The 21,897-nt window shown below is 35.3% G+C and overlaps 3 protein-coding genes across 3 annotated transcripts; 1 reads left to right on the top strand and 2 right to left on the bottom strand.

Moving 5' to 3' along the window:
- Window positions 1-5,749: 5,749 nt before the first annotated feature.
- Window positions 5,750-6,471, bottom strand: LOC148920477 (Ribosomal L18p/L5e family protein). The gene has a single exon (XM_089046455.1). The coding sequence runs from the start codon at window positions 6,395-6,397 to the stop codon at window positions 6,017-6,019; it is 381 nt and encodes a 126-aa protein (XP_088902581.1). The 5' UTR covers window positions 6,398-6,471; the 3' UTR covers window positions 5,750-6,016.
- A 1,658-nt stretch (window positions 6,472-8,129) lies between these two features.
- LOC103322418 (glycosyltransferase family protein) lies at window positions 8,130-17,026 on the top strand. Its single transcript, XM_089046649.1, has 12 exons — window positions 8,130-8,462; window positions 9,255-9,331; window positions 9,496-9,571; window positions 9,659-9,731; window positions 9,855-9,906; window positions 10,272-10,333; window positions 11,475-11,538; window positions 13,104-13,161; window positions 13,275-13,361; window positions 14,775-14,868; window positions 15,869-15,972; window positions 16,617-17,026. The coding sequence occupies exons 1-11, from the start codon at window positions 8,374-8,376 to the stop codon at window positions 15,959-15,961; spliced, it is 825 nt and encodes a 274-aa protein (XP_088902775.1). The 5' UTR covers window positions 8,130-8,373; the 3' UTR covers window positions 15,962-15,972; window positions 16,617-17,026.
- A 3,102-nt stretch (window positions 17,027-20,128) lies between these two features.
- Window positions 20,129-21,224, bottom strand: GUN4 (protein GENOMES UNCOUPLED 4). The gene has a single exon (XM_008224332.2). The coding sequence runs from the start codon at window positions 20,974-20,976 to the stop codon at window positions 20,173-20,175; it is 804 nt and encodes a 267-aa protein (XP_008222554.2). The 5' UTR covers window positions 20,977-21,224; the 3' UTR covers window positions 20,129-20,172.
- Window positions 21,225-21,897: the final 673 nt, after the last annotated feature.

Genomic DNA, 21,897 nt, shown 5'->3' with positions numbered 1-21,897 from the left:
TACAGTTAATGGAAGAACTCTCTACCGTTCCATACCCACCCGTGCCATGCCTATCTATGAGTTATAAATTGAAGGGTTTTTCGTAGCAATGGTCCCTCAACTATTACCGTATTTGCATTTGGGTCACTGAACTCAATTATTAGTTGCAGAGGTCACTCAATTGTGTGTTTCGTTGCACCAGTAGTCCTTCCGTCAAGTCTGGCTAACGTGGTGTTAATTTCATGGGCAAATTTGTCTTTTGAAGTCTAGCATGTCCAACCTCACATCTACAACAACTTCCCTCTGAAAAATGTCAAATTTGGCGCCAAATAAATCCCTAATTCCCATTTATATTCAAAGAAAGCCACATAAAAAGAGTAGATGTGTTGAAATTTTGGAAATTCAAAGGAAATCTGGGAAGCCACATAAAGACAGTAGATGCACAAAAATGTTGCAGATTTCTTCTTCATCAACAAATCCGAGCCCTAGTGCGAGGAAGCTATGCAGGTGCGGTGGATATATCAAAACTTGGACTTCATGGACTGATTTAAATCCTAGGAGAAGATTTGAGGCTTGTGAGATCAGTCGAGTAAGTTAATCTGTGAAATTTTATTTTGTTGCATGATGGGTTTAGCTTTGATGTTATGAAACGTACTTTACAGAGAAACAGAGGAAATAGGCATCATTGGGAGTGGCTGGATGCACCGACCTGTGCAAGAGGAAAAGAACTAATTCCTGGGTTGCTGAGAAGAATGAGAGCAATGGAAGAGGACCTAAAGTTAATAGAAGAACATAAGAAAGAAGTGGAAGATAAGCTGAAAATGGTGGAGAGAGAAAAGAAGGAATTGGAGTACGAAGTTGGAGAACTAGGCAAGCAGAAAAGACTGTTGGATGAGAAAAGAACAGGCCAACGACCAAGAGAGAATCAGATTTTGGGGGTTTCATTTATGTCATTAGGTCTTGGGTTTTTGGTGATTATGATGATGCTCTGTGTCTTGAGCAATTGGTTGACATTTTTGGGTGGAAACTATGAAAAGCTTATGATCAATTAGGTCGAAATGTAACCGATATGTAGTTCATTTTGCAATGAAATTTGAGTTCGAGTTTGGTGGACATATTGGTGTTAGTGTATTGAAATTTTGCAATGAAATTTTAGTTCATTTTGCAATGAAATTTGATGATGCTCTGTACGAGTTCCAAAATGTACCAAATCAACAGTTATAACACCTTGTTCCAAAATGTACCAAATCAGCATATATAACATCCAGTAACAGCTTCCAAAATGTACCAAATCAGGTTCCAAGTGAAACAGAAGCATAACGTACCAAATGTATCAAATCAGGTTCCAAGTTACAGCTTCCAAAATGTACCAAATGTACCAGTTCAAGTTCCAAAATGTACCAAATACAAAACAATGACATCCAGCCCAGAGACTCAAAACTTGCATCTAACAAACCATTCATAAAACACATCTAACTACTTCAAAAGAGATATCCAACATACATCCTCCTAGTTAGCCTTCAAAACATCCATGGTTTAAGCTTCATGGCAGGAGACTTGAATCTCTTGGCAGGAGACTTGGGTGGTTGTGATGATGATGATGATGTAGCTCCAGTGTAAGAGACTGGCTGTGATGATGATGGGAGTGGTTGTGGTGATGAGAAATTGTTTGGCATTTCTGTTGTCCCATTTCCAACCTAAAATAAAATGGAACCATATTAACTAACTAAAGTAAATTAACCAACCAAAGTATCATGACAGAGTTCTCACTTACATTTCCTCTTCCAGTTGGCATTTCTCCTCTCCCATTTCCTCTCCCTCTTCTTGTAGTAGTTCTTCTACCTCTCCCTCTGCCTCTAGTTGGGTTGGGCTGATAAGGGTCGGCCTAAAAAAACAAAAATAAACATGATATAAACTAAAAAATAACAAAAAAAAAAGGTTATATGAACTGGTTGGGCCTAAAGACCAAAAAAGAATTAAACTAAAAAGATTTTAGCCCAAATACCTAAGCTGCCCCTTGGACTGTAGAAGAGGCAACTGATCCTTGGTTGGACTGATTAGGAACGGCCTACAATAACAAAAACAAAAAACCAATTAAAGTTATCAACAACAAAAGTAAATTAAACTACAGAATGCATTACCCAAATACCTGAGCTTCCCCTTGGACTGTAGAAGAGCCAACTGCTCCTTGGTTGGGCTTATTAGGAATGGCCTACAATAACAAAAATAAAAAACTAATTTAAGTAAATAATAACAAAAGTAAATTAAACTACAGAAAATATAATCCAAATACCTGTGATGTACCTTGGTTGGCATGTCGTGTCTTATTGTATCCCTCATAGCCACAAATTAAGCATCTTATCTTAACATAAATCCTTCTCAACTTAGTAGGTGGTGGATTGTAAAATGGAGGCAAAAGGTTTGGAGGAATTGGAGCAGGTACTTCAACATCAGCTGGTTCTTTGTTCCTTAATTTCTTAGGTCTTCCAAGCTGCTTCTTATATGAAGGAGGTTTAATTGGAGGCCAATTAGTTCTCTGCCACTGGTCCATGGATGGTATTGGGTGTACCATAGGTTCATATGAACTCAAGTATGATTCTTTCATATAGCAGTCATGTGCATAGTCAAACACATTTGCCTCCTTTTAAAAGATATAAGAAATGGCATGAGAACATGGGATCCCACACAAATCTCATCTTCTACAAGAGCAAGTCTTGGCTTTTAGATCCACTACATACTCTCCCGAATACATATGGCTCACTTGGTATTTGCTTTCACCTGCTAATCTAGGAATACATTGACTAGCTCCCAACTTGTTCTTCTCAATGATCTTGACAATTCTAGGCCCAACTGGATGTCTCCAAACCGTACCAGCAATCCTTCTATTAGCCATCCTTAATATGATATAAACTCTAATCCTTTCTAGACATGTTAAGATAAACTTGTCTCTTGAATCTAAAATGCAAGAGTTAAAGGATTCACATAGGTTGTTCAACAACAGATCACACTTAGAATGTAGCTCAAAATGAGATCTACTCCAATTTTTAGCTGGTCTTTTCTTAACCCACTTCCATGCCTCTTCATTTTGCTCTTTCATCTTGTCCATTTCTACTTCATACCAGGGAATGGTAGTTGCTCTTGTTGCAGCCTAGAGAATGTTTTTCAGTGCAAGGCCAGCATGCTCTGTCCTGAAGCTGTTGTAGAGATGCCTAACACACATTCTGTGCTCAGCTATTGGAAGCAATGTCTCAATTGCAGGTATTAGACCTTTTTGCTTGTCACTCATAAACACCCAAGCTTTCTCATTCTCAATTTGTAAGTTTTCAATCAAAAGTTCAAGGAACCAAATCCAACTACTTTTTGATTCCATCTCTACAACAACATAAGCAACTAGGTACAGTCCATTATTCCCATCAACACCAACAGCTGTTAAAACTTGCCCTGTGTAAGGTCCCTTTAAATGGCAGCCATTTATACCAATCAGAGGTCTACATCCTGCCAAAAATCCCCGCTTACAAGCTTCCAAACACACATAAATTCTTTCAAACACAGGTTTATTACCCTTCATCTTATTCTTTATAATCACAGTGCTACCCTTGTTAGCCTTCTTCAATTCTTCTGCATAGTCTCATAGCCTCGCATATTGCTCCACATAGCTACCTTCAATGATCACCTTGGACAAGTTCTTTGCTCTATAAATCTGATGCTTTGAAACATTCATATGGTACTTTTCTAAAACCTCAGCCTTGAATGCCCCTACATCCCACTCAGGATTTTCCTAATCTTGTCAGCAAACCTTTTGGATAGCCACCTTGAATTAGTATATTTCAGTTTGTCCACTCTAGTACATTCATGCTCTAAGGACAGAGTCTTTATGACAAATTTCTGCTCATCTCTGTCTATCTTGGAAGCAAATAGAATAAAAGGGCATTTCGTGTGACCTACACACTTTGTTTGAATCCTTTTATTATCATTCTTCACCAATTTAATATTCCTCCCTTGCACAATTGTATACTCCCTAATAGCTTCCTTGAGTTCATCCTTATTGGCAAATTGCATTCCAATTCTAAACTCTGGATTTCTCAAATCAGTTTCTTTACTAAACTATTTAAAATTTGTCTTCTTCCATTTCCTCTTGCTTGTCTTTTTTTGACCTTCTTCCTCATCACCAGAGCTATCAACATCAGAAGGAAGTTGATCACTATCTTCATCATTAGAAGGAAGTCGATCACTATCTTCAAAACATTGTGCATATTCATCATTTGGTGCATCGTTCCTTGGTTGTGCTCTTGATGCAGCCTCTTTATTATCATTTTCTTCTTCTTCACTTAATTCATAATCATTGTCAACAATAACATCCTCTTTTTCCTCCTCTTCCTCTTCATATTCATCTTCATTGCCAACATCTTAACTGTGTTGTTGTTGCCCTTTATCTTCACTCTCTAACTCGTTGTTATGAGTAGGATCATGGTAATACAACACCAATACCTGATCTGATGAAATGCTCCCAACTAACCCTGGAATACTACTATCATTTAAAACCTCATTCACAACATGCTGACCACTTTTTGTAGGCATCTTATAGTAAACTTTTAAGCTTGTAACCCTTTGTGTTATATCAACTTTGTATCCAAGATCTATCCCAATTTTGTTTAAATCCAATAATGACAGATAGTCATGAATACAGTTGTTAACATAGCATACTTTGCCTCCCTTATACACACCATTCTCCAACATACCAAAGTGGTAGAGTTCAAGAGTACACAGCTCTTCTTTATCTACCACATTACACAAAGGTATGCTTACAAACAATTTCAATGACAATGAGGACAAAGTAAACAAGGAAGACAAAGTAAGTGCAGGCATGTGCAAGTGTGAAATCACTTCCATGACAAACCGATAGAAATGAGACCACATACAATAATAAAGACTCTAACTACATTTTTTTCCACCTTAAAGCCAAAACTTCATTGTCAACAATAGGACCACACATTTGCAAACATAATATATTGCAATATAAAATGCAGAAGGAATATTTAGGTTATAGTAACTTACCATACTTGGGGGGTTCTCCAGACCACCGAAAAATTGTCTCCATTTAAAGAAGCCTCCACACACTGTAGACAGACACTTTTCTGTACTTTATCTGTACAGAAACTAAAATCCTATATATGTACTTTATCGCTTTTTTAACTCAAAATACTTTGCTACTTAGTCCATTCACGCATAATGCTGAGATAATGTTCCAAAATCCCCCAAAAATCAAAGTCCAATGCCTCTCGATTTGAAAACCTTAGACACAATTTTCCCCTTTTGCTCAGATTGCCATTTACGTGCAACTGTCGTTCCCTTCAAAACCAAAAGATTCGTTTTAATTAACTGAAAAGTCAGATTTGCCCCTCACGAATCTATGAGATTTTCACAGATGCTTGTCACGTCATCATTTTAAACGAAAAAAGCTAACGGACTTGAAGGAAGGATTACTGGTGCAACGAAACATGCAGTTGAGACCTCTGCAACTAATAATTGAGTTCAGTAACCTAAATGCAAATACGGGTATAATTGAGGGACCATTGCTGCGAAAAACCCTAAATTGAAATTGTGAGTAAAGTGGCCAATGCCAAATTTGGGGCATGCTGAAAATTTCAGATTGAATTGCATGGTTGTTTATTATCAAGCCATGTCTTTGTTTCTGCTGCTATGCTCCAATTTTCAGATGGTGTAAGCAAAATATCTCTTGAGAACACTAATTTCTCAAAACAACATAAAATACAGCTCGAAATCAAAATAATTTCATTTCGCTTATCGATTATAAAATTACAATTCTTCTTAACGAGAAAAAAGAGTGAATAATATACTGGTGGTAAGTGTACAAAATTCTGATTTCAATTACATTACAAGCAAAATCCCTTTAATTTCATTTCTATAAGCCGTACAAGAATCAAAACTGCGTCACTCTTCCCGTGTATCTCACTCACACCGAAACCAATTACACTGGTGTATCTTCACCGTTTATTCGGATCGATTAAATCGAACCCTAGCTAGGCGGACCGATCCCAAGCTCGTCGGCGCCATTAACGACGACGCCGGCTCGTTTAACGGAATGGAAGAGTGGCAATAGCCTGATGCGGTGGTGGACGGGCCTCGACAGCTCTTCGCCGACGTCGATCTCTACGCCGGTGACGCCGATATCCCGGAGGCGGAGGCCAAGCTTCTCGCCGACGCGAGAGGCAACCTTGGCGTCCCAGAAGGTCTGAGAGCGAGGGAAGCGGTTGAGCTTGGCGCGGTACTGGGCGACGAACTCTTGCTCGGAGGAGGAGGCCATGGCTATGATTGAGGAGCTGCTGGGGTTCGTCACCTGCGCTGTGATTTTGCGGCAGGAGAGGACGAGGCGGAGGACATGGTGGTTCGTCGACATTGTAGAGAGAGAGAGAGAGAGAGAGAGATGGGCGCGCTTACTATTGTATGTACTATTGAGTTGTGTTTGGTTTGGTATTTCGATGTAATTTGATTTATTTAATTTCCAATTTCCATTTTTTTTCTGATTTTATTTTTAATAAAAATTAAAAGATAAAAGGGAAATATTTAGTAAATTTAGGTTTTAGCCAAAAAAAAAATTTCACTTTTGGAAAAAGCCAAAACTTTTTCAAAAAGACAAAAAACCTCTCAACTTTCAAATCAAAGACATACAATGTAAAGGATTAGAAATCAAAAATAAATAAGGACAATTTTGTCTATTTTGGCTTGTTTTACAAATCAGACAATTGAAGGCATAATAGTTACAAATGCTCTTGCCGGTAATAGACATCAAACAAAAAAGTAATAGACATCGACTTCCAAATATTTGCGCTCGGTGTTTTTTTATATTTGTTTACAAGTACCTGTGCTTGGTTCAATCACACAGTGGGTGTTGTCGTCCACTGGGACATAAGCATTCCTAGTAACATTTTGATACGTGCAGTGGCGGAGCCATGAAGGGACCAGAGTGATTTCATATCCACTTCATCTTTTTACGTATTTATATTATGTATGATATATAACTTTATAATAAATTAGATTATTTTTGGAATATTTATTTTAAAATAAATTATATATTATGTTCTTTTTGTTTACAACTTAACCGTAAAACTTCTTAATCATTCTTCTACTCTTCCTTAAATCTTCTAGGTTATGTTATGATATTTGCACTAAAACTCTTTTTATTACATTGATTTAATCCAAGTTACTTGATAATAGTTTTTTTTTTTATACAAGCGATAGAGGATTTCTCACATACACACAATTATAATGTCATGGGATTCGAACTTGAGACCTCTCGTCTGCAAATCAAGACTCTTTTCCACTTGATTAGACTATGTTGGCTACTTGATAATAGTTCTATATCAGCTAAATTCTATATACATTAACCTCACATTTGCATTATTTAACTAAAATTAGATCAAATTATCACACCGGATGTTCGTTAGCTTAACAAATCGGATATGAATATTTGTCAATAATTTGTTGAATATTAGACCGGATCAAATGACTTTTCTTATTTGATCGGTTCAGGCTATTAGCAAGTACAGGTGGTCTTTTTCAAACAAGACGAAAAATGCGGCAAGCATAGACCTTCTATACTTGCTAATCTTATTCATATCCGATTTGTAGCAAGTGCAGAAGGTTTAACTATATTCATATAGATATCTAATTGCTTTATCACCCAGGGTTTTGTTTTCATCAATTATTTTGAGTTCTATCAAATGTAATTTCTTTCTCTAATTTCATTGTGATTTTTTGTTTTCTTTTTCTAATTTTCTTTTGCTCTTGTAGGTTTATGCTTTCAGTTATTGGACTGTTGTTTGGTGCAGTCGATTGAAGTGGCGTCCAAGATTCCTCTTTTTTCTTTTCTTTTGTTTCCCTGCGTTCGGTTCAGGTTGCGAATCTTTTTTGAAGATTACACTATTGTCCTTACCTCTTACATTTGAGTTTTGGATTATTTTGCTATCCTTTGTACTATTTTATGGTATTTGCTCCAACCAAAAAAAAAAATATAGAAGGTCTTTTTCTAAATTTAAAATAAAAAAATGGTCATTTTTTAAAATATTTATAAATAAAGTGCTATTTTATTGATATTTTTTAAATTAGAGTAAAATTGAAAGTGTAAAAAATTGGGTACACGCCTTGGTCGAACTTCTAACATTTTTTATGAACCTTGAGAGGGTTGGGTTTTTAGATACACTGCCTCCAAATTATCAGAAGAAAACAGACGCAATCGATTTGAATGTGCTTTTTTATACAGACGAAGTTTTCTTTCTCCTCCCTGATGATCTTCGATTCAACCCAGCCCCAATTCTCAATAGCATCTCTTAGAACCACAAGAGCCCAAAAATTCTTCCATATTCCTTGCCAAAGATGAAAATGTCCATATCCAGATTAAACTTATTCCTGCTATTCTTTCACCTATTAATCCTTCAATTCTCACCAAGAATCTCAGCCATCAGGTACATTTTTTATTTTTCTGTTTTCTGTTTTCAATATAATTTTGGTTCGTCTCTTTGGTTGCTGAGAGAACAGAGGAAATGGGGGCAAAAGGTTGAATCTTGTGGAAATGCTGCTTGGGTTCTTTTTTATGTTCTTCTGAATTTTGAATCTTGATGGCTTTGCCGTATTGGGCATGGGTTTTATTTGTTTGTTTATTTATTTAATACAGTATCCACCAATAACTAACAGAGAAGAAGAAAACATAATATTTTATGTGGGTGTAATAATGTAAGGTTAGTTTGACAAAGCTACAATGTCTTGTAGCTAGTCCAAAGCAATACCTATAAGTTTCCAAACTCTGAAGCTGCAGTTTTAGATTTATCCCAGATGGATAGACTTAGGTGAACATGTTGGCAGCTTGCATTTGTAAAATGCCTTATCATCACACGATTAAATTGCTTATCTTTTTCCTTTTTCTTTTTAACCCTGGCATTCCAGGTGGTTTAACTACAATTTTGCTCGTAAAACTGAATTTGAAAAGAATATGGATGCGTTACTATTGGAAATTTCTTAGGGTTTTTTTGGGTCATATAATGCCAGACTGCTATTCAATGTGCTATTTGTTACTGTGGGTTATTGTATTTCTCTTTATTCTTTGGTTTATCTGACAACACAATTGCTCCTTTGGATTGCTTGTGTCTCAGTGGTTTGGTGCTATATTTTGTACATTTTTCTTATGGCTCTTCCCTAGTTGATGATATGCTTGTATTGTTACAATTCACAACTTGTTCGTTTTCCCTTCAAATTTACAGGAAGGATGTTGGATTTCAAGGGAGGCGCATTTGCAAAAATACTGTCCTAGGAAGATACTTACTATCTGATGATAATGGTCAGCTTGCGCCTCTCTAAGTTTCTTCTTGTGCCATTAGTTTTCATGTTTTTCCTTTTTTTTGTTTATAACTTATCAAAAATCTTCTGATAACTTATCATGTTTTGTTTACTTCATTGTTAGTTTTAATCCCCTTATTTATATAATCTATATTTGCATTGTAGGCCATGTCTGTGATGCTCTGTCTTTAAATCCGCAGTCTCGCTGCTGCCCTGAAAAAGGAGAAAAATTCTCTTGTCAGTGAGTTTTTCACTAAGTAGAACTCTGAAATTCTTTATCAGAAGATTGAGCAAATTAACAACATTCCTGCCTCCCTTTTGTCTGCAGTGGTTGCAATGTAGTTTCAGAGTGTTGTGATTCTTATGAATATTGTGTTTCATGCTGTCTAAATCCCTCAAGGGTAATTTCTTGAATTCTTCAAATTTTGTACTACCATTTTCCATTGTCTATATTATTTCCTTTGTGTTTTTCTGTTCTCTTTTTAATGTTGTAAGTTTCAGTATTAGTGGGTTTTATTGTGCAGATAAAAGAGGAACAAGTAATGAATGTGAAGGTTGCCAAACCAGCTACTGCAGGTACAATTTTAAATAGTAGAAGTTTTGAATCTTTTCTCGGAGACTAATCTTGAGCATTCGCTATTCTGATGCTGCATTAGATCTCATTTCAGAGATCGTTGAGTTTAAAAATCCACAAAATGACCTTTGCATGAAGAGTCTGACAGTTTTAGGGCGCATTGATAAATGAATGTTCAACTGCTATTTCTACTAGGTTTTGGAAGATTAGAAGTCCCGATTTGACTATTTATCCCCTTTATCCATTGCATGGAATGAGTCTTGTGAAACCTCTTTTTTGCCCCTTGCAGAGGCAATCAAGAAATATATTTACCCCTGAACTAAATTTTTTCTTGGGATAATGTGTGCTCACAGTTTTCTCTTGGCAGGGAAATATTCAAATGTTTTTGATTTCTGTGCTGGGAGGTGTCGTCATAATTCTGAGAGTGTGGTAAGCAATACATATATGATGTAATCGTTGTTCTTCTTGGAGGTGGTTTTTGGCCTTTGGGTTTTGTCAACTCATGGAGGATAGATAGTGTTTCCCTCATTATGCGAACAATTTCACAAACTTATTTATCGAATGCTAACTAATATGTTGGTACACACATAAATAATGGATTAGACTATGCATGAAGCGTTGATAACAGGAATAATGTCACAAAAAATTACCAATGATACCAATGTGCTGGCATTCTGTTACTGTCTCCTCAATACTTCGTTCAGAAATTGGTGATCAAACTTGATATGAGAATTCATTTCAGAGAGGTGACTGAGTTTTAAAATCCACATACTTGTTCTGATCGTTGAGTTTAAAAATCCACATACTTTTATTAGATTGGGATCCTTTTTGAAACTTCAGAAGTTTTGTCATTTTTTAGTTTATGTTGTCATATTCACAAAAACTAGAAGGATCCGCATTGTTTCTCAGACGGTATAAGGGAAAAGATAAGAAATGTTTAATTCTTTACTTTAAAGCAATTTTGTGCTTATTGAATATTTATTTTTAATTAAAATAATTTCTTTCCCAAATAATCCTCTGAGATATGAAAGAGTGAGTGATCTCGTGAGTCTGTATTATGTTATAGGTTTCTCTGGTGGCTACTTCAGGATATGTGTTTGATTACAGTCGAAGTACTCATAGTATAGTTAGGATTATTGAGTAATTGTGTATCCCAAAAGATTATGCTTATAGGAACAATCATTTGTTATTAAAGCCTCCCCAAAAATTTGAATCCACTACGGGCCTTTCACATGCAAAACTGAAAAACTTACTTGAAGTTGAGTCGCCTGTATTTGGATATAGGATGAAATAGTCAACCAGAGCTCTCATAACATGAAAAACTTAACTTTGTATAAAAGGGATGCAACAAGTATACAAGCCAAACATAAATCACACTAATAATCATTTCAGTATCGAAATGTGATAAACAAGAGCAACTACAATAACACTGGACTTCCCCAGATGTCTTATGAAGTTTGACTCATTTGTTTTCATTAAACTACCTTACACAACAGTAAAAAATTTGGATTTTATTTTACATGATTGCAATATGCCTGTCATACTGTCTGAGTAAATTTGAACGTTTCAGGTCCACGAAAATGCTTACCTTAGTGATTTCCATCACTGTTTTTCCCTGCCATCAAATTCGTCGGGTAAGGTCCAGCTTTGGCAATTATATTATGATGTACTCTTCTTTAACGTTGTTTATAATTTCCATAGTGGGTAATCATATTTTAATGGGGACAAATGTTTGAAGGTTTATGACCATTTTTGCTTTTATTGTTCGGGGGATTTCTTTGATTTATTTCGGGTAGTGGGAAGAAGGGGGAACATAAACTTTCAATGTCATATGCTTCCATGTCTATTACTTGTTTCTGTTGATTTTCTATCTTTTTTCTTTTTTTCTTTTTTGTGTGGCAAGGGCTGTGGCTGGATTTCTAGTCCTTTCAGTTGTGTAATCCCCCCTTAATATTATCCTTATCTGTGTTACCTTGCCTCCAACACTAGTGTAACCTTTGTTTCCTTTATCTGCTTATGTGTTAAGTGATAACTAGCTCATGGCCCAAATTATGATATTGTTGATGCAGTTTCCATCTAATTTTTATAGTTGTTTTTGGATTTAAAAAGACACTGTTTCCTTCATTGAAAGCATGAATTTTTTTTTAAAAAAATTGGCAATGGATGTTTAGATATTTGAAATGTCTCTGCTGTTAGTTTTTAGTTGGAGCTTTTCCTTGATGGAGAACTTGTCCGTCTTTCTTTTGGTATCCTTTTCTTTTTTTAAATATCAACAGAGGGGTGGAAATTGAACTTGGGATCTACCTCGTCCAACATTCGGAAGAGAAGTACCACTAGGCTAAAAGCTAGTTGGTAAAGTAATTGTTTCTTATAAAAAGACTTTTTGTTATTCTTATAGTAACCTAAATATGTAGGATGATCTGAAAAATTAATCGAGAGTGAATATAATCTTCCTAGGATACAGTGATACACAGATAAAGAAATTAGAATGGGTAGCCTGGGATGTACCCCTAGACTAACCTCGAGAAACCTAGCACCATACTAGGGAAGAAGACTTTCACATAGTGGCAAGCAGCTGCATAACCTTTTTGATTTTGGATCAGACCAAGTAAGGAATTTCCATGCACCTCATACCTTCAAAATCAAGCTACTAACGGTTTCTGAAAAAGGCGGTTCCTTCTTGCTATCTTAGAGGAGCTAACTAATACCACAAATTACTTATATAAACAAAGTGAACTAGAATCTAGTAAGTATTATCCCTCATAGGTTTCTGATTTCCCATAATTGCCCACGGGTATCAGACACATTCTTATTAGAAGCCTCATTATTAAATTTGGTTTTCTTTCCACACTATTTGAAGCTTCATTATACTGTTTTTGCTATGAGATAAATTAAATTAAATGTAACAGTGAATATAGTAATGCCAGTGCCATATCAAACGTTAAGCACTTTAGCATGATAGGTTGATAAAACTTTGTTAGGTAGAAGGTTCTTTGTTATATACTTGCATTAATTTCGAACTGGACTATTGGAGTATGGTTGTTCTATATCGATTGTGTTTTTTCTTACCTCTCTTACTAGACTTTCTTATATGGTATAGTGATTTATTGATTAAATCAATACCTATCTTTTTGACTGGGTGCAGTTTACAGCTAGTTGAAAGGATTAATTTTGTTCTTTTTAAAATATATGTCAACAGGTGCAAATTATACATTTTTAGAAGCCAGACTGAATGGCATTAATGTTCTTGTTGGAAGGTGAGGTTTCACAACAATTATTTCTTGATCTATATGTACTTATATATGTATATATTTATAGAAAATCTCAACCATAGCTGATTCACAAGAACTTGCTATGGTGTGGATGGCAGGCGAGGTCAATCATGCGATTCAGTTTGCAAGTCAAAGGGACAATCATGTGTTCCAAATAAGCTTTTGGTACTTAATCAGTGTGACATGTAAGTTGAGCATTAGGTAGTTTAATTTTGTAAAATTTATTATTCTTGTATTTTTTTAATTGAAACTTTGCCATCACACCTACACACAGACATGTAGGGGTGGTCCTGAGGTTTATGGGGCACCATACAAAAACTAAAAACATGGGCCTTTTATAGTGAAAATAAAAGGCATGCATATTCAAATTGTGGTCGGTTCTTTTCCTATATCACCATGATATTGAAAAAAAAATTGTGCTGTATCTCTCTGTAAATAGAGAAGTGTGGAACTATTAAATTGAAAAAAGAAAAAAAAACGTAAATATGTTTGTAGTAAAGAGGTTTAACTTTTTCGTTTTTTTCCTTCTAAATTTGGTTTCGATAGATACATAATTATTCCATCTAGTATACCCAAAGAGTTTATTTTTAAACACTTAAGTTTAATTAGTATGCTCCTTATAAAAAAAAGGTTTAATTAGTATGCCTTTTGCTTTATTTATTTATAAAAATAGCCACACAGCTCAAGTGACTGAAGATTTAGCAAAAATTTCAATTTCAAGAAGCCTATTTTTTTGTGGTAAAAATGCCTGAATTATTTTTTAGCCTAAATCCATATTTCAGAAATTCGTCCAAAGTCCAATTATAAGGGTGTGGGACCCATTATTTCAAGCTCATATTTAGGTGCTGTACTGATTGGACGAATACATACTTCCTACTTCATTTGTTGAGTTTTACCATGGAGTAGACTTGTTTGTTCCTGTTGACTTGTGGAATTCCTTCCTACACAAATACAACTACTTAATTTATGAGAATTGTGCAATCCCAATATCCACTGGAGTCCATGCTTGGTCCCTGTGTGGGTGCACAGTCCACACCTGCTTGAGGATGGCTCTGTATATATCATGTGTGTGGATCAGGTTATTTAATCTAGCATTCTTGTACTTGGTTTTCTTGACTGAAGTATGTTCTTTCATCCACATTTTACTTTCCTCTCCCTCTAACTGTATCCAGACCCAATAACAAAATATTTTATACAGGCTTTTGACTTACTTTTAACTTCTTTTTTTAATTTCATTATTTTCCATGTAACATTTTAAATGGCACTTATATTGATTCATTGGGATAGAATTAGATTTCAGGCATCATGGATATTAGTGTCTAAACATTTCTGGTAGTTTCTTTTTAGTGTTGGCATCCAAAATGGTAATTTTTTGGGGCTATTCTTCTCAATTGTGTGGGAGTTTTTGCTTTGTTGGTTGGTTTGCTAGTCTTTGTTTGTGGTTTAGGTGTTCTGCTGGACTGCATGTCTATCTCTTTTTGTTTTTTTTTTTTTTGTTCTCAATAAAGTTCTTGTTTCCCTTAGTTTTTCATTTAGGAAATGTTAACCAGATATGGTTGTACCATTTTTTTTATTCTCTGTAATTCTGTTTTGAACAGTATGCAGAAATATATGAGCTGCAAGGGAACTTGCCTGGCAAGTATTGGTCCAGACCAACCTGCTGAAGTTGTTGATGATGCTCCTGAAGATTTGGTATGCTTCCTTTTCAGCATTAAAGTTCCTGTGTTCTGGAATTGTGTTTTAGTATACAGAGAATCATATTTCCTGCAATAGCTTTGACACAATCATTCTATCTTTAAAGAATTTGTATTTCTGCAAAGAAATTTCAGTCACTGGAGATTATTATTACCACATAGGCATTTTCTGGCTAGTAATTATTTTAGTTTCAAAGTTCATGCATTGCAAAACTTCCACATAGTTGTCTTGTAGTAAATTTTATTGAGTGCCCTATGCACTGCCTTGGATCTTGTACCACACCTTTATTGTGGAGGTTGATTTAATGATTATTGATATACCACTGTTCTCACATATGGACTTACCTACTTGGCTGCCGAAATGAGGCTTTATAGACATATAATGACATAAGGCCTTAACTTAAAGTGTTATAAGTCCTGTGTATTCTATGTAGATTGCTGATAGAGCAATGTACTTTTTCTCATATCTTATGAGTCTAACTGAGATAGCTCATACTTTGGCAGTTAATTTATATATGAAATTGCCCATGGAAGATGTGCCTGTCCTTATGATGATTCAGCACTTGAGTATCTCTTTCCTTTTGGTGGCACATTAACTACTTTAAAGTTAAAGAATATGATAGGCTAGGCTCTCCATTCCTCTGTGCCACATACCTCCTTGATAATAAATCAGTACTTCTCTGGCTTCAATGGATTTGTTTCTTTTATATTTTTTTTTGTGGTGCCACACTTGCCAATTTTGCAAAATATTATGAAGATTTAGTGTAGCAATTTTAAAACCATGATCTAAACATTATATAGCTCAGATGCAATCATTGTTCTTACTGTTTTGCTAAAAGGAAACAATTGGAACCAGAAACATCTTATTGGAAGAATTTGTGTTTAGCATGTTTTTTCTCTAGGAAGCCAGAAAAAAGTAAAAAAAAATTGTGACATTTTTTCTTTTGCTCGAAGTATATGACACTCAATGGAGCATTAATATCGCTTATTACTTTTAGAATCCTGGAGCATGCTTGTTTACTCAAACACAATCAATGCTTTCTTGTTATGGTTCACATCAGCATACCAGGAGACTGTGCCCTTGTGCATAGTGCAGCATCTGGTAAGTTCAATTTCTTTCGATACATGTATTATTTGAAAATTAAATCTGTTGAGGGATTAGAAAAGACCTTGCATGACTTGTAATAAATAATTTAGTAACAGATATCTGTATATTGAGAGAGTTCAGAAGGGTTTGAAGCACCTCTAAAGCCCATGTGATTGTCAGAACTAATGTAATACTGTTAAGATTTTTTTTATTTTTATAAATGAAATTTTTTGTAACAATACATAGAATTATTCGAAGTTCGAACAGTTCAGATATCACAATCTTTCATGATGCAATGAGGAAAAGAACCTCTTGTTAGCTGCTTTTACCAGTTAGTTTACTTTTGCATTAGCTTTTGATAAATGGCACCCAACTGCAGAATGTAATATGCAATTGTTTTACAGTACAGAACATTATCAATCATTCTTTTTCTTGATCATATTTGTCTCTCCACCTCATATATATTTCTTTTTCTTTATTATTTTGGGTTGGTGGGGCAAGTTGTACCACTTCTTCTATCCCTTTCACTGTTCCTAATCTTTGATTTAAATTTGCTCCCAACTAAATTTCTTGACTTCAAAGAAATATATCCTTTGTTTCAAAGAAAATGAAGAACAAGCAAATTATGAATTTACCCTTATTATCTCCTTTACATGCAGGATTTCCCATCACAGGCATGAATTGTGGGGATTCTGTATCTTGTATGCAAGTTTCATTTGTAATTCCACTTGGCCTGGTTTGTCCAAGTTGGAAAATCAAAATCCATTTTGCCCCAAGTTTTACAATGGCAAGATTAGCTCATTGTAACGTATTTGATTTGAGCGCGGGCAAGCGGTGGCTCTGCTGTAATGGCCGCAGAGAATGAGGGGCATGCGCCATTGTGTTCTATGCCTCCTAGGTGTTCGTCACGGATCATATTTGTTTAGCATGCAGTGTTAATATATATTTTTGGGTGAAAATGTATAATATTAGTTTGTCGAAGGGTAAACACATCAAGGTACTAGGCTCTTCGGATTTGACGAGATCTGGAGGGATATTTGATTATATAAAAAATGTGGCTAAATTGTATTATTGGTCTTGTAATTTACGTTTGAGTGTAGTTTCTAATGGTTTAGACATTTTTAATCTGAATTGGTTAACAATTGTTTGCTAAATTAGTTTACTGAAAGCGTACATTTAGTTATTAAGTTCACCAAGGTAGAAAATGAACGTCATAAAAGTAAAAAAATGTATGAAAGTACCAAAGTACCCTTAGACTGTTCATTTCGAAGGAAAAAAAAGGAGTGGTGATTTTTCCACTTCAATTTTATCCACTTACACTTCATTTTATAATTAAAAAAAGAGTGTAAGTGGATAAAATTGGAGTGTGGAAATCATTACCCAAAAAAGATACTTGAGCATGTAGGAATAATAAGCCCGAGTGTGTGTACCCTTTGGAGCATAATTGGACTTACATGCATATAATATTTTAAATTAGTTTACAGAAGGACGGGCATATGGCATTGGTGTCACACCATCATACACAGATTTTGCTTCATTTATATCGTGCTCACAACGCATGCCATTAGATTTTTCTCTACATTACGTTATATTCTATGGCCTAAATTTTCTTCTAAAGGGGTTACGTCAGGGGTGTACATGTTGGTGGTTTTTTTTGGTGGGTTTAAAAGTGGAGAGAGATTTGTTAAAATCCGTTAAACCTCATGAGTTGTTTCTGTAATTATCCCTAATTTTATTGTGTAAGATATCTGAATATTGATTTGTCATTGTTGAAGGGTAATTTTGATATATAATTTTTTGTATATAAAACAAAAGGCCTTTGTTTTTTTATTTTGTTTTATTTGTCATGTTTAGGAAGGGGAAGAGAATCTCTCTCTCACACACACACACACTGTCAAGGTGCCACGAGAGTTCCAAACAAAAGGCCTTTATGATTAAATTTTCAAATAACCCCAAGTTGTTGTCATTTAAAGAATATATATATACAGAGAGCTTCCATTGAGGGATCCTCAAATAAGCTTATTTGAGGACACCCTTGTAGGGCCCACTCCGGATTGTATTTCACTAATCCATACCGTCTATTTTGTAGATACTCATTCAAAGATCATCTCTACAAAAAATCACTTAAATCCGATATCATTTGACCATTCAATTGAGTTATTGAAATTTTAGTACTTTCTTGAAGCGCCGTATTCATTGATTTTGTAGGACACAATTGGATGTCAAAACGGTTTCCGATTTGTCTAATTTTTTGTAAGGATGATCTATGAATGAAGACCTAAAAAATAGATGGTTTGGATCATTGGAAAAAAAATTGTAGGGTACCCTAAAAAGCGTCCTTCAAATAAAATTATTTAAGGATCCTCAATAGAAGGATGTATATTATATATATATATATATATATATTTCAAAGCCAACAGTGTCTAACCCAATGAAAAATAACCTTGACTTGTAGATTAGTGATCTCATGTTCAAATCGCCCATAACACTTGTGTAAAAAAGTCCCTCTCTTTAGATTATTCTTGTACTAAAAAAGAAAGAAAAGAATTTCAAAATATTAAAGAAATAAAAAAGAAATAATGCTTCATTTCCAACAAAAGTTTGTTCATATAAAGATAACGGGTCGATACAAATAAAGCAAAATCTATGTGTAGATAGTGACACCAATGCCATATGTATGTGCTTTTGTAAATTAATTCAGACCTACCCAGTTTGGTGGATGGTCGGTCGATAATGTATACTTCTCCTTCCTTATAATGTTCAAGTCTCGTGTAAATTGTAATGCTCCTTCTTTGTAATTAATTTATATGCCACTCATTTGTATTGTGTTTAGCTCTGTAAGTGTTCAAGTCTCGTTGCCAGCAATCTTTATTGGTGTGCAATATGTAATTTCTTACATAAATCCATACCAGTGGCAGTTGAGTGCCACGAATAAGTCCTTCCGGTGGAAGTTGTAGGTATGCCTTGGCACTGATGGTGAGAGTAGCCAATCTCCCTCTAAAATTTTTTCATTAAAAAAAATTAATAATTTGTGTTAATCGTTTTATTAATCCCTGAACTTAGACTCGATTTGCATTTGAGTCCCTCAATTTTCAAAATCGTTCTCATAGTCCTTCAACTTGGTTTAAATCAGGACAAATGGTCCTGCATCAATTTTGTTAACTTTTCTGTTAAATGAAGGGGCAAAATGGTATTTTTATATCAAAATTGATTAAAATATGAATAAAAAATTAAAATTAAACTCTCTCTCTACCCCTCTATCCCAATTTCTACTCCCCCAACTTGATATATATATTTTTGGTTGGTTTTTTATTTGAATTTCTTTTATTGTTATTTAAAGATATGATTTTTATTCATTTTTTTAGTTTTAATTTAAAAATACAATTTTGCCCCTACATTTAATAGAAAAAGTTAACAAAATTGACAGCATGATCATTTGTCTAACGAAAGTGAAGTTAAAGGACTATGGGAATGATTTTGGAAATTGAGAGATCCAAATGCAAATCGAATCTAAATTAAAGACTAATAAAATGATTAACTCTAATAATTTATATGCCACACATGTTTTCTTTGAATATGGCATATATATTGTTACCAAGAATATGGCATATATATATATATATATATATATATATATATGAATGTAATGGAAAGCAAAAGCAGCATTTTCCCATCCCAGCTTCCCATTTACAAGGCCAATATAAAAATATCACAAAACGACAGCCAGCAAGACAGACAAGGGCAGGGTCTGATTTTGATGTGTCTTCTCCATCGTTTCGAAACGCCAAAATGAAACGCTCTGTAAAGTTCTACACATTTGCAGTTTGCTTTCCATTGGGCACATTTCAGAAAGTCTTCTGCTCTGCATCTGCTGCTCTTTCATATTTTATATAAACAATAATATTTTCACTTAAATCATGCTTTTTCAGGAGAAACACTTGTGTAAAATTACAGTTTTGCTATTTCCGATTAATCATGAAATATTTATGTTTGATTTTCCCTGTCACAGTCTATGATTAATCGAAAATAACAAAATAGTACTGTCCCATTTCACACACAAAAATGTTAAGATTTTTTTTTAAAAAAAAGTAGAAGCAATCATGAACCAAGCACATTAATTAATTGTTACAAAAACCCCAAATGTCATTTTAATTTCCTGTGCAAATATTGATACTGGGTAAGTTCCAGAACATTCAAATTGATCATATTTCAAATTCAAAAGCTATAGTCTGATTTGAGCACTCTTTTGCTTTTGGAGCCATCCATGAACCCTTTCAACCCTGTAACGCCACTGCCCATTTCTTCACCTGCAGCCTTAGCCTGAAGCAGCTCTTCCTCTGTGGGCTTGAAAGCAGGATGCTCTAAAATGCTTTTGAGCAGCTGGGTTCCTCTCAAAGCATTCGTCAATGGCAGATGGCCTTCTGGTGTGTCCTCGTTGAGCTCCCAGATGAACTCATTGGGGAAGGCTCTGTAGTTGAATTGCTCAACTTCTGTGTCCAGCTTCTTCATCCACCCAACCTTAATGAAGAATTTGGTGAAGTCATTGCTCACTTTGCCATATATTTTTCTCTGGACGCTGTACCCAAATTTGTTGTTGCTGTGCTGCCTCCAGAGGTCGTCAATGGCCTTGAGGTCGGCTTCTGAGATGAACTGGGCCTCGGAGAAGAAGACGTAGCCTCGCTTCTGGGCTTGTTCTCCGGCCAGGACGATGAGGAGGCGGCGGGTTTCTTCGTCCGCTTCACGGAAGTTTTGGGCGGAGAGGTGCTGCTGTAGGAGGTCAAAGGAGATGGCTTGGGTGGAGGAGGGTGTGGAGAGTGAAGTGGTGGGTGAGATTGAGAAGGTTTTGGTGGAGGAGAGAGAAGAAGTGCTTATGGTGTTTGGGGTGTTTGTGGTGGTGGGTTTGAGGAAGAGAGTGTAGGAGAGGGTGGAAGGAGCAATCTCTATGTGGTGGTTGTGGTGGTGGTGGTTGAGGAGTGAGTGGTGATTGTGGTATACGGATTGGAAATAATTGGTTGCCATAGAGAGAGAGAGAGAGAGAGAGAGAGAGAGTTGTGTATGTGGAGGTGGTGAAGGAGGAAGAAGAGGACAAGTAGGAGAAGTTAGGAGGGCCAAAGGGGAAGGGAGGAGATGGGCTTAGAGATATGGAGAGTGTTGTGTTGGTTAGTTTTGAGTTTGATATATGACAGATAAGAAATGAGTGAAGGGGGAATTGGAGAGGTGATGAGGAGCAATAGAAGTGAGAACTTTGATTGGCTAGATGTGGGTGAGGCTTGATCCTCGTATGCACATGTAATATATATAAATAAAATCAATGTGTATATGAAATTCACTTTTAGTTACACATTGATTGGGGGCCCCAGAAAATAACCAAGTGGCACAATGGCAAGAAGACAAATATGAAGGTTTTTTTTATTTTCTTTTTTCCTTTTTGGGTCCGCCAAGACAAAAATGAACACACCACCATATATCGCTTGGCTTATTTATTCGGTGGGAGAGAACGTTTCACTTTCCCTTTTCTGGCAATTTCAAATTGTCGCGATATAGGAGGTGTTTTACGCTTCTCAGTCAAAAGTCCATTTTATTTTATTTTAAATATGCGACTTGCGTAATAATTTTGTCGCATAAAGAAATTTAGTCACTTTTGGTTATTGTGGTTTGTTTTTGTTATCATTAAGGTTCATGTGATTTTAATTTAGTCACTTTTATCCATGTGATTTTTCAATTCCAAGCAATTCGAAGACATGACCCAATTTATGTTACATTCTTCTAACTACCATTATTTATTGAGGAGCATTTTGGTCCATAAATTATTTAAAAAAATTCGTTGCTTTCAAATAAACAATATTTATATAAAAAATATTTAAAAAAGGAAAATTTTAAAATTAAAATACTCTCTCACCCCTTCTCTTCTCAACCCATTTGCCCCCAACCCTAGCCAAT

The sequence above is a fragment of the Prunus mume genome, linkage group LG2 (genome assembly GCF_029339155.1).
Source record: "Prunus mume cultivar Tortuosa linkage group LG2, ASM2933915v1, whole genome shotgun sequence".
NCBI classification, from domain to species: Eukaryota; Viridiplantae; Streptophyta; class Magnoliopsida; order Rosales; family Rosaceae; genus Prunus; species Prunus mume.
Note: the sequence above shows the minus strand (reverse complement) of the source record. Positions and strands in the feature narration are given on the sequence as shown.

Excerpts from the sequence above, each read along its gene's own strand:
- LOC148920477 (XM_089046455.1), bottom strand. The coding sequence starts at position 6,397 with ATGTCGACGAACCACCATGTCCTCCGCCTCGTCCTCTCCTGCCGCAAA.
- LOC103322418 (XM_089046649.1), top strand. The coding sequence starts at position 8,374 with ATGAAAATGTCCATATCCAGATTAAACTTATTCCTGCTATTCTTTCAC. Across the intron at positions 9,732-9,854 it reads GCTGTCTAAATCCCTCAAGG|ATAAAAGAGGAACAAGTAAT; the intron begins GTAATTTCTTGA and ends TTTATTGTGCAG. Across the intron at positions 13,162-13,274 it reads ATTAATGTTCTTGTTGGAAG|GCGAGGTCAATCATGCGATT; the intron begins GTGAGGTTTCAC and ends TGTGGATGGCAG.
- GUN4 (XM_008224332.2), bottom strand. The coding sequence starts at position 20,976 with ATGGCAACCAATTATTTCCAATCCGTATACCACAATCACCACTCACTC.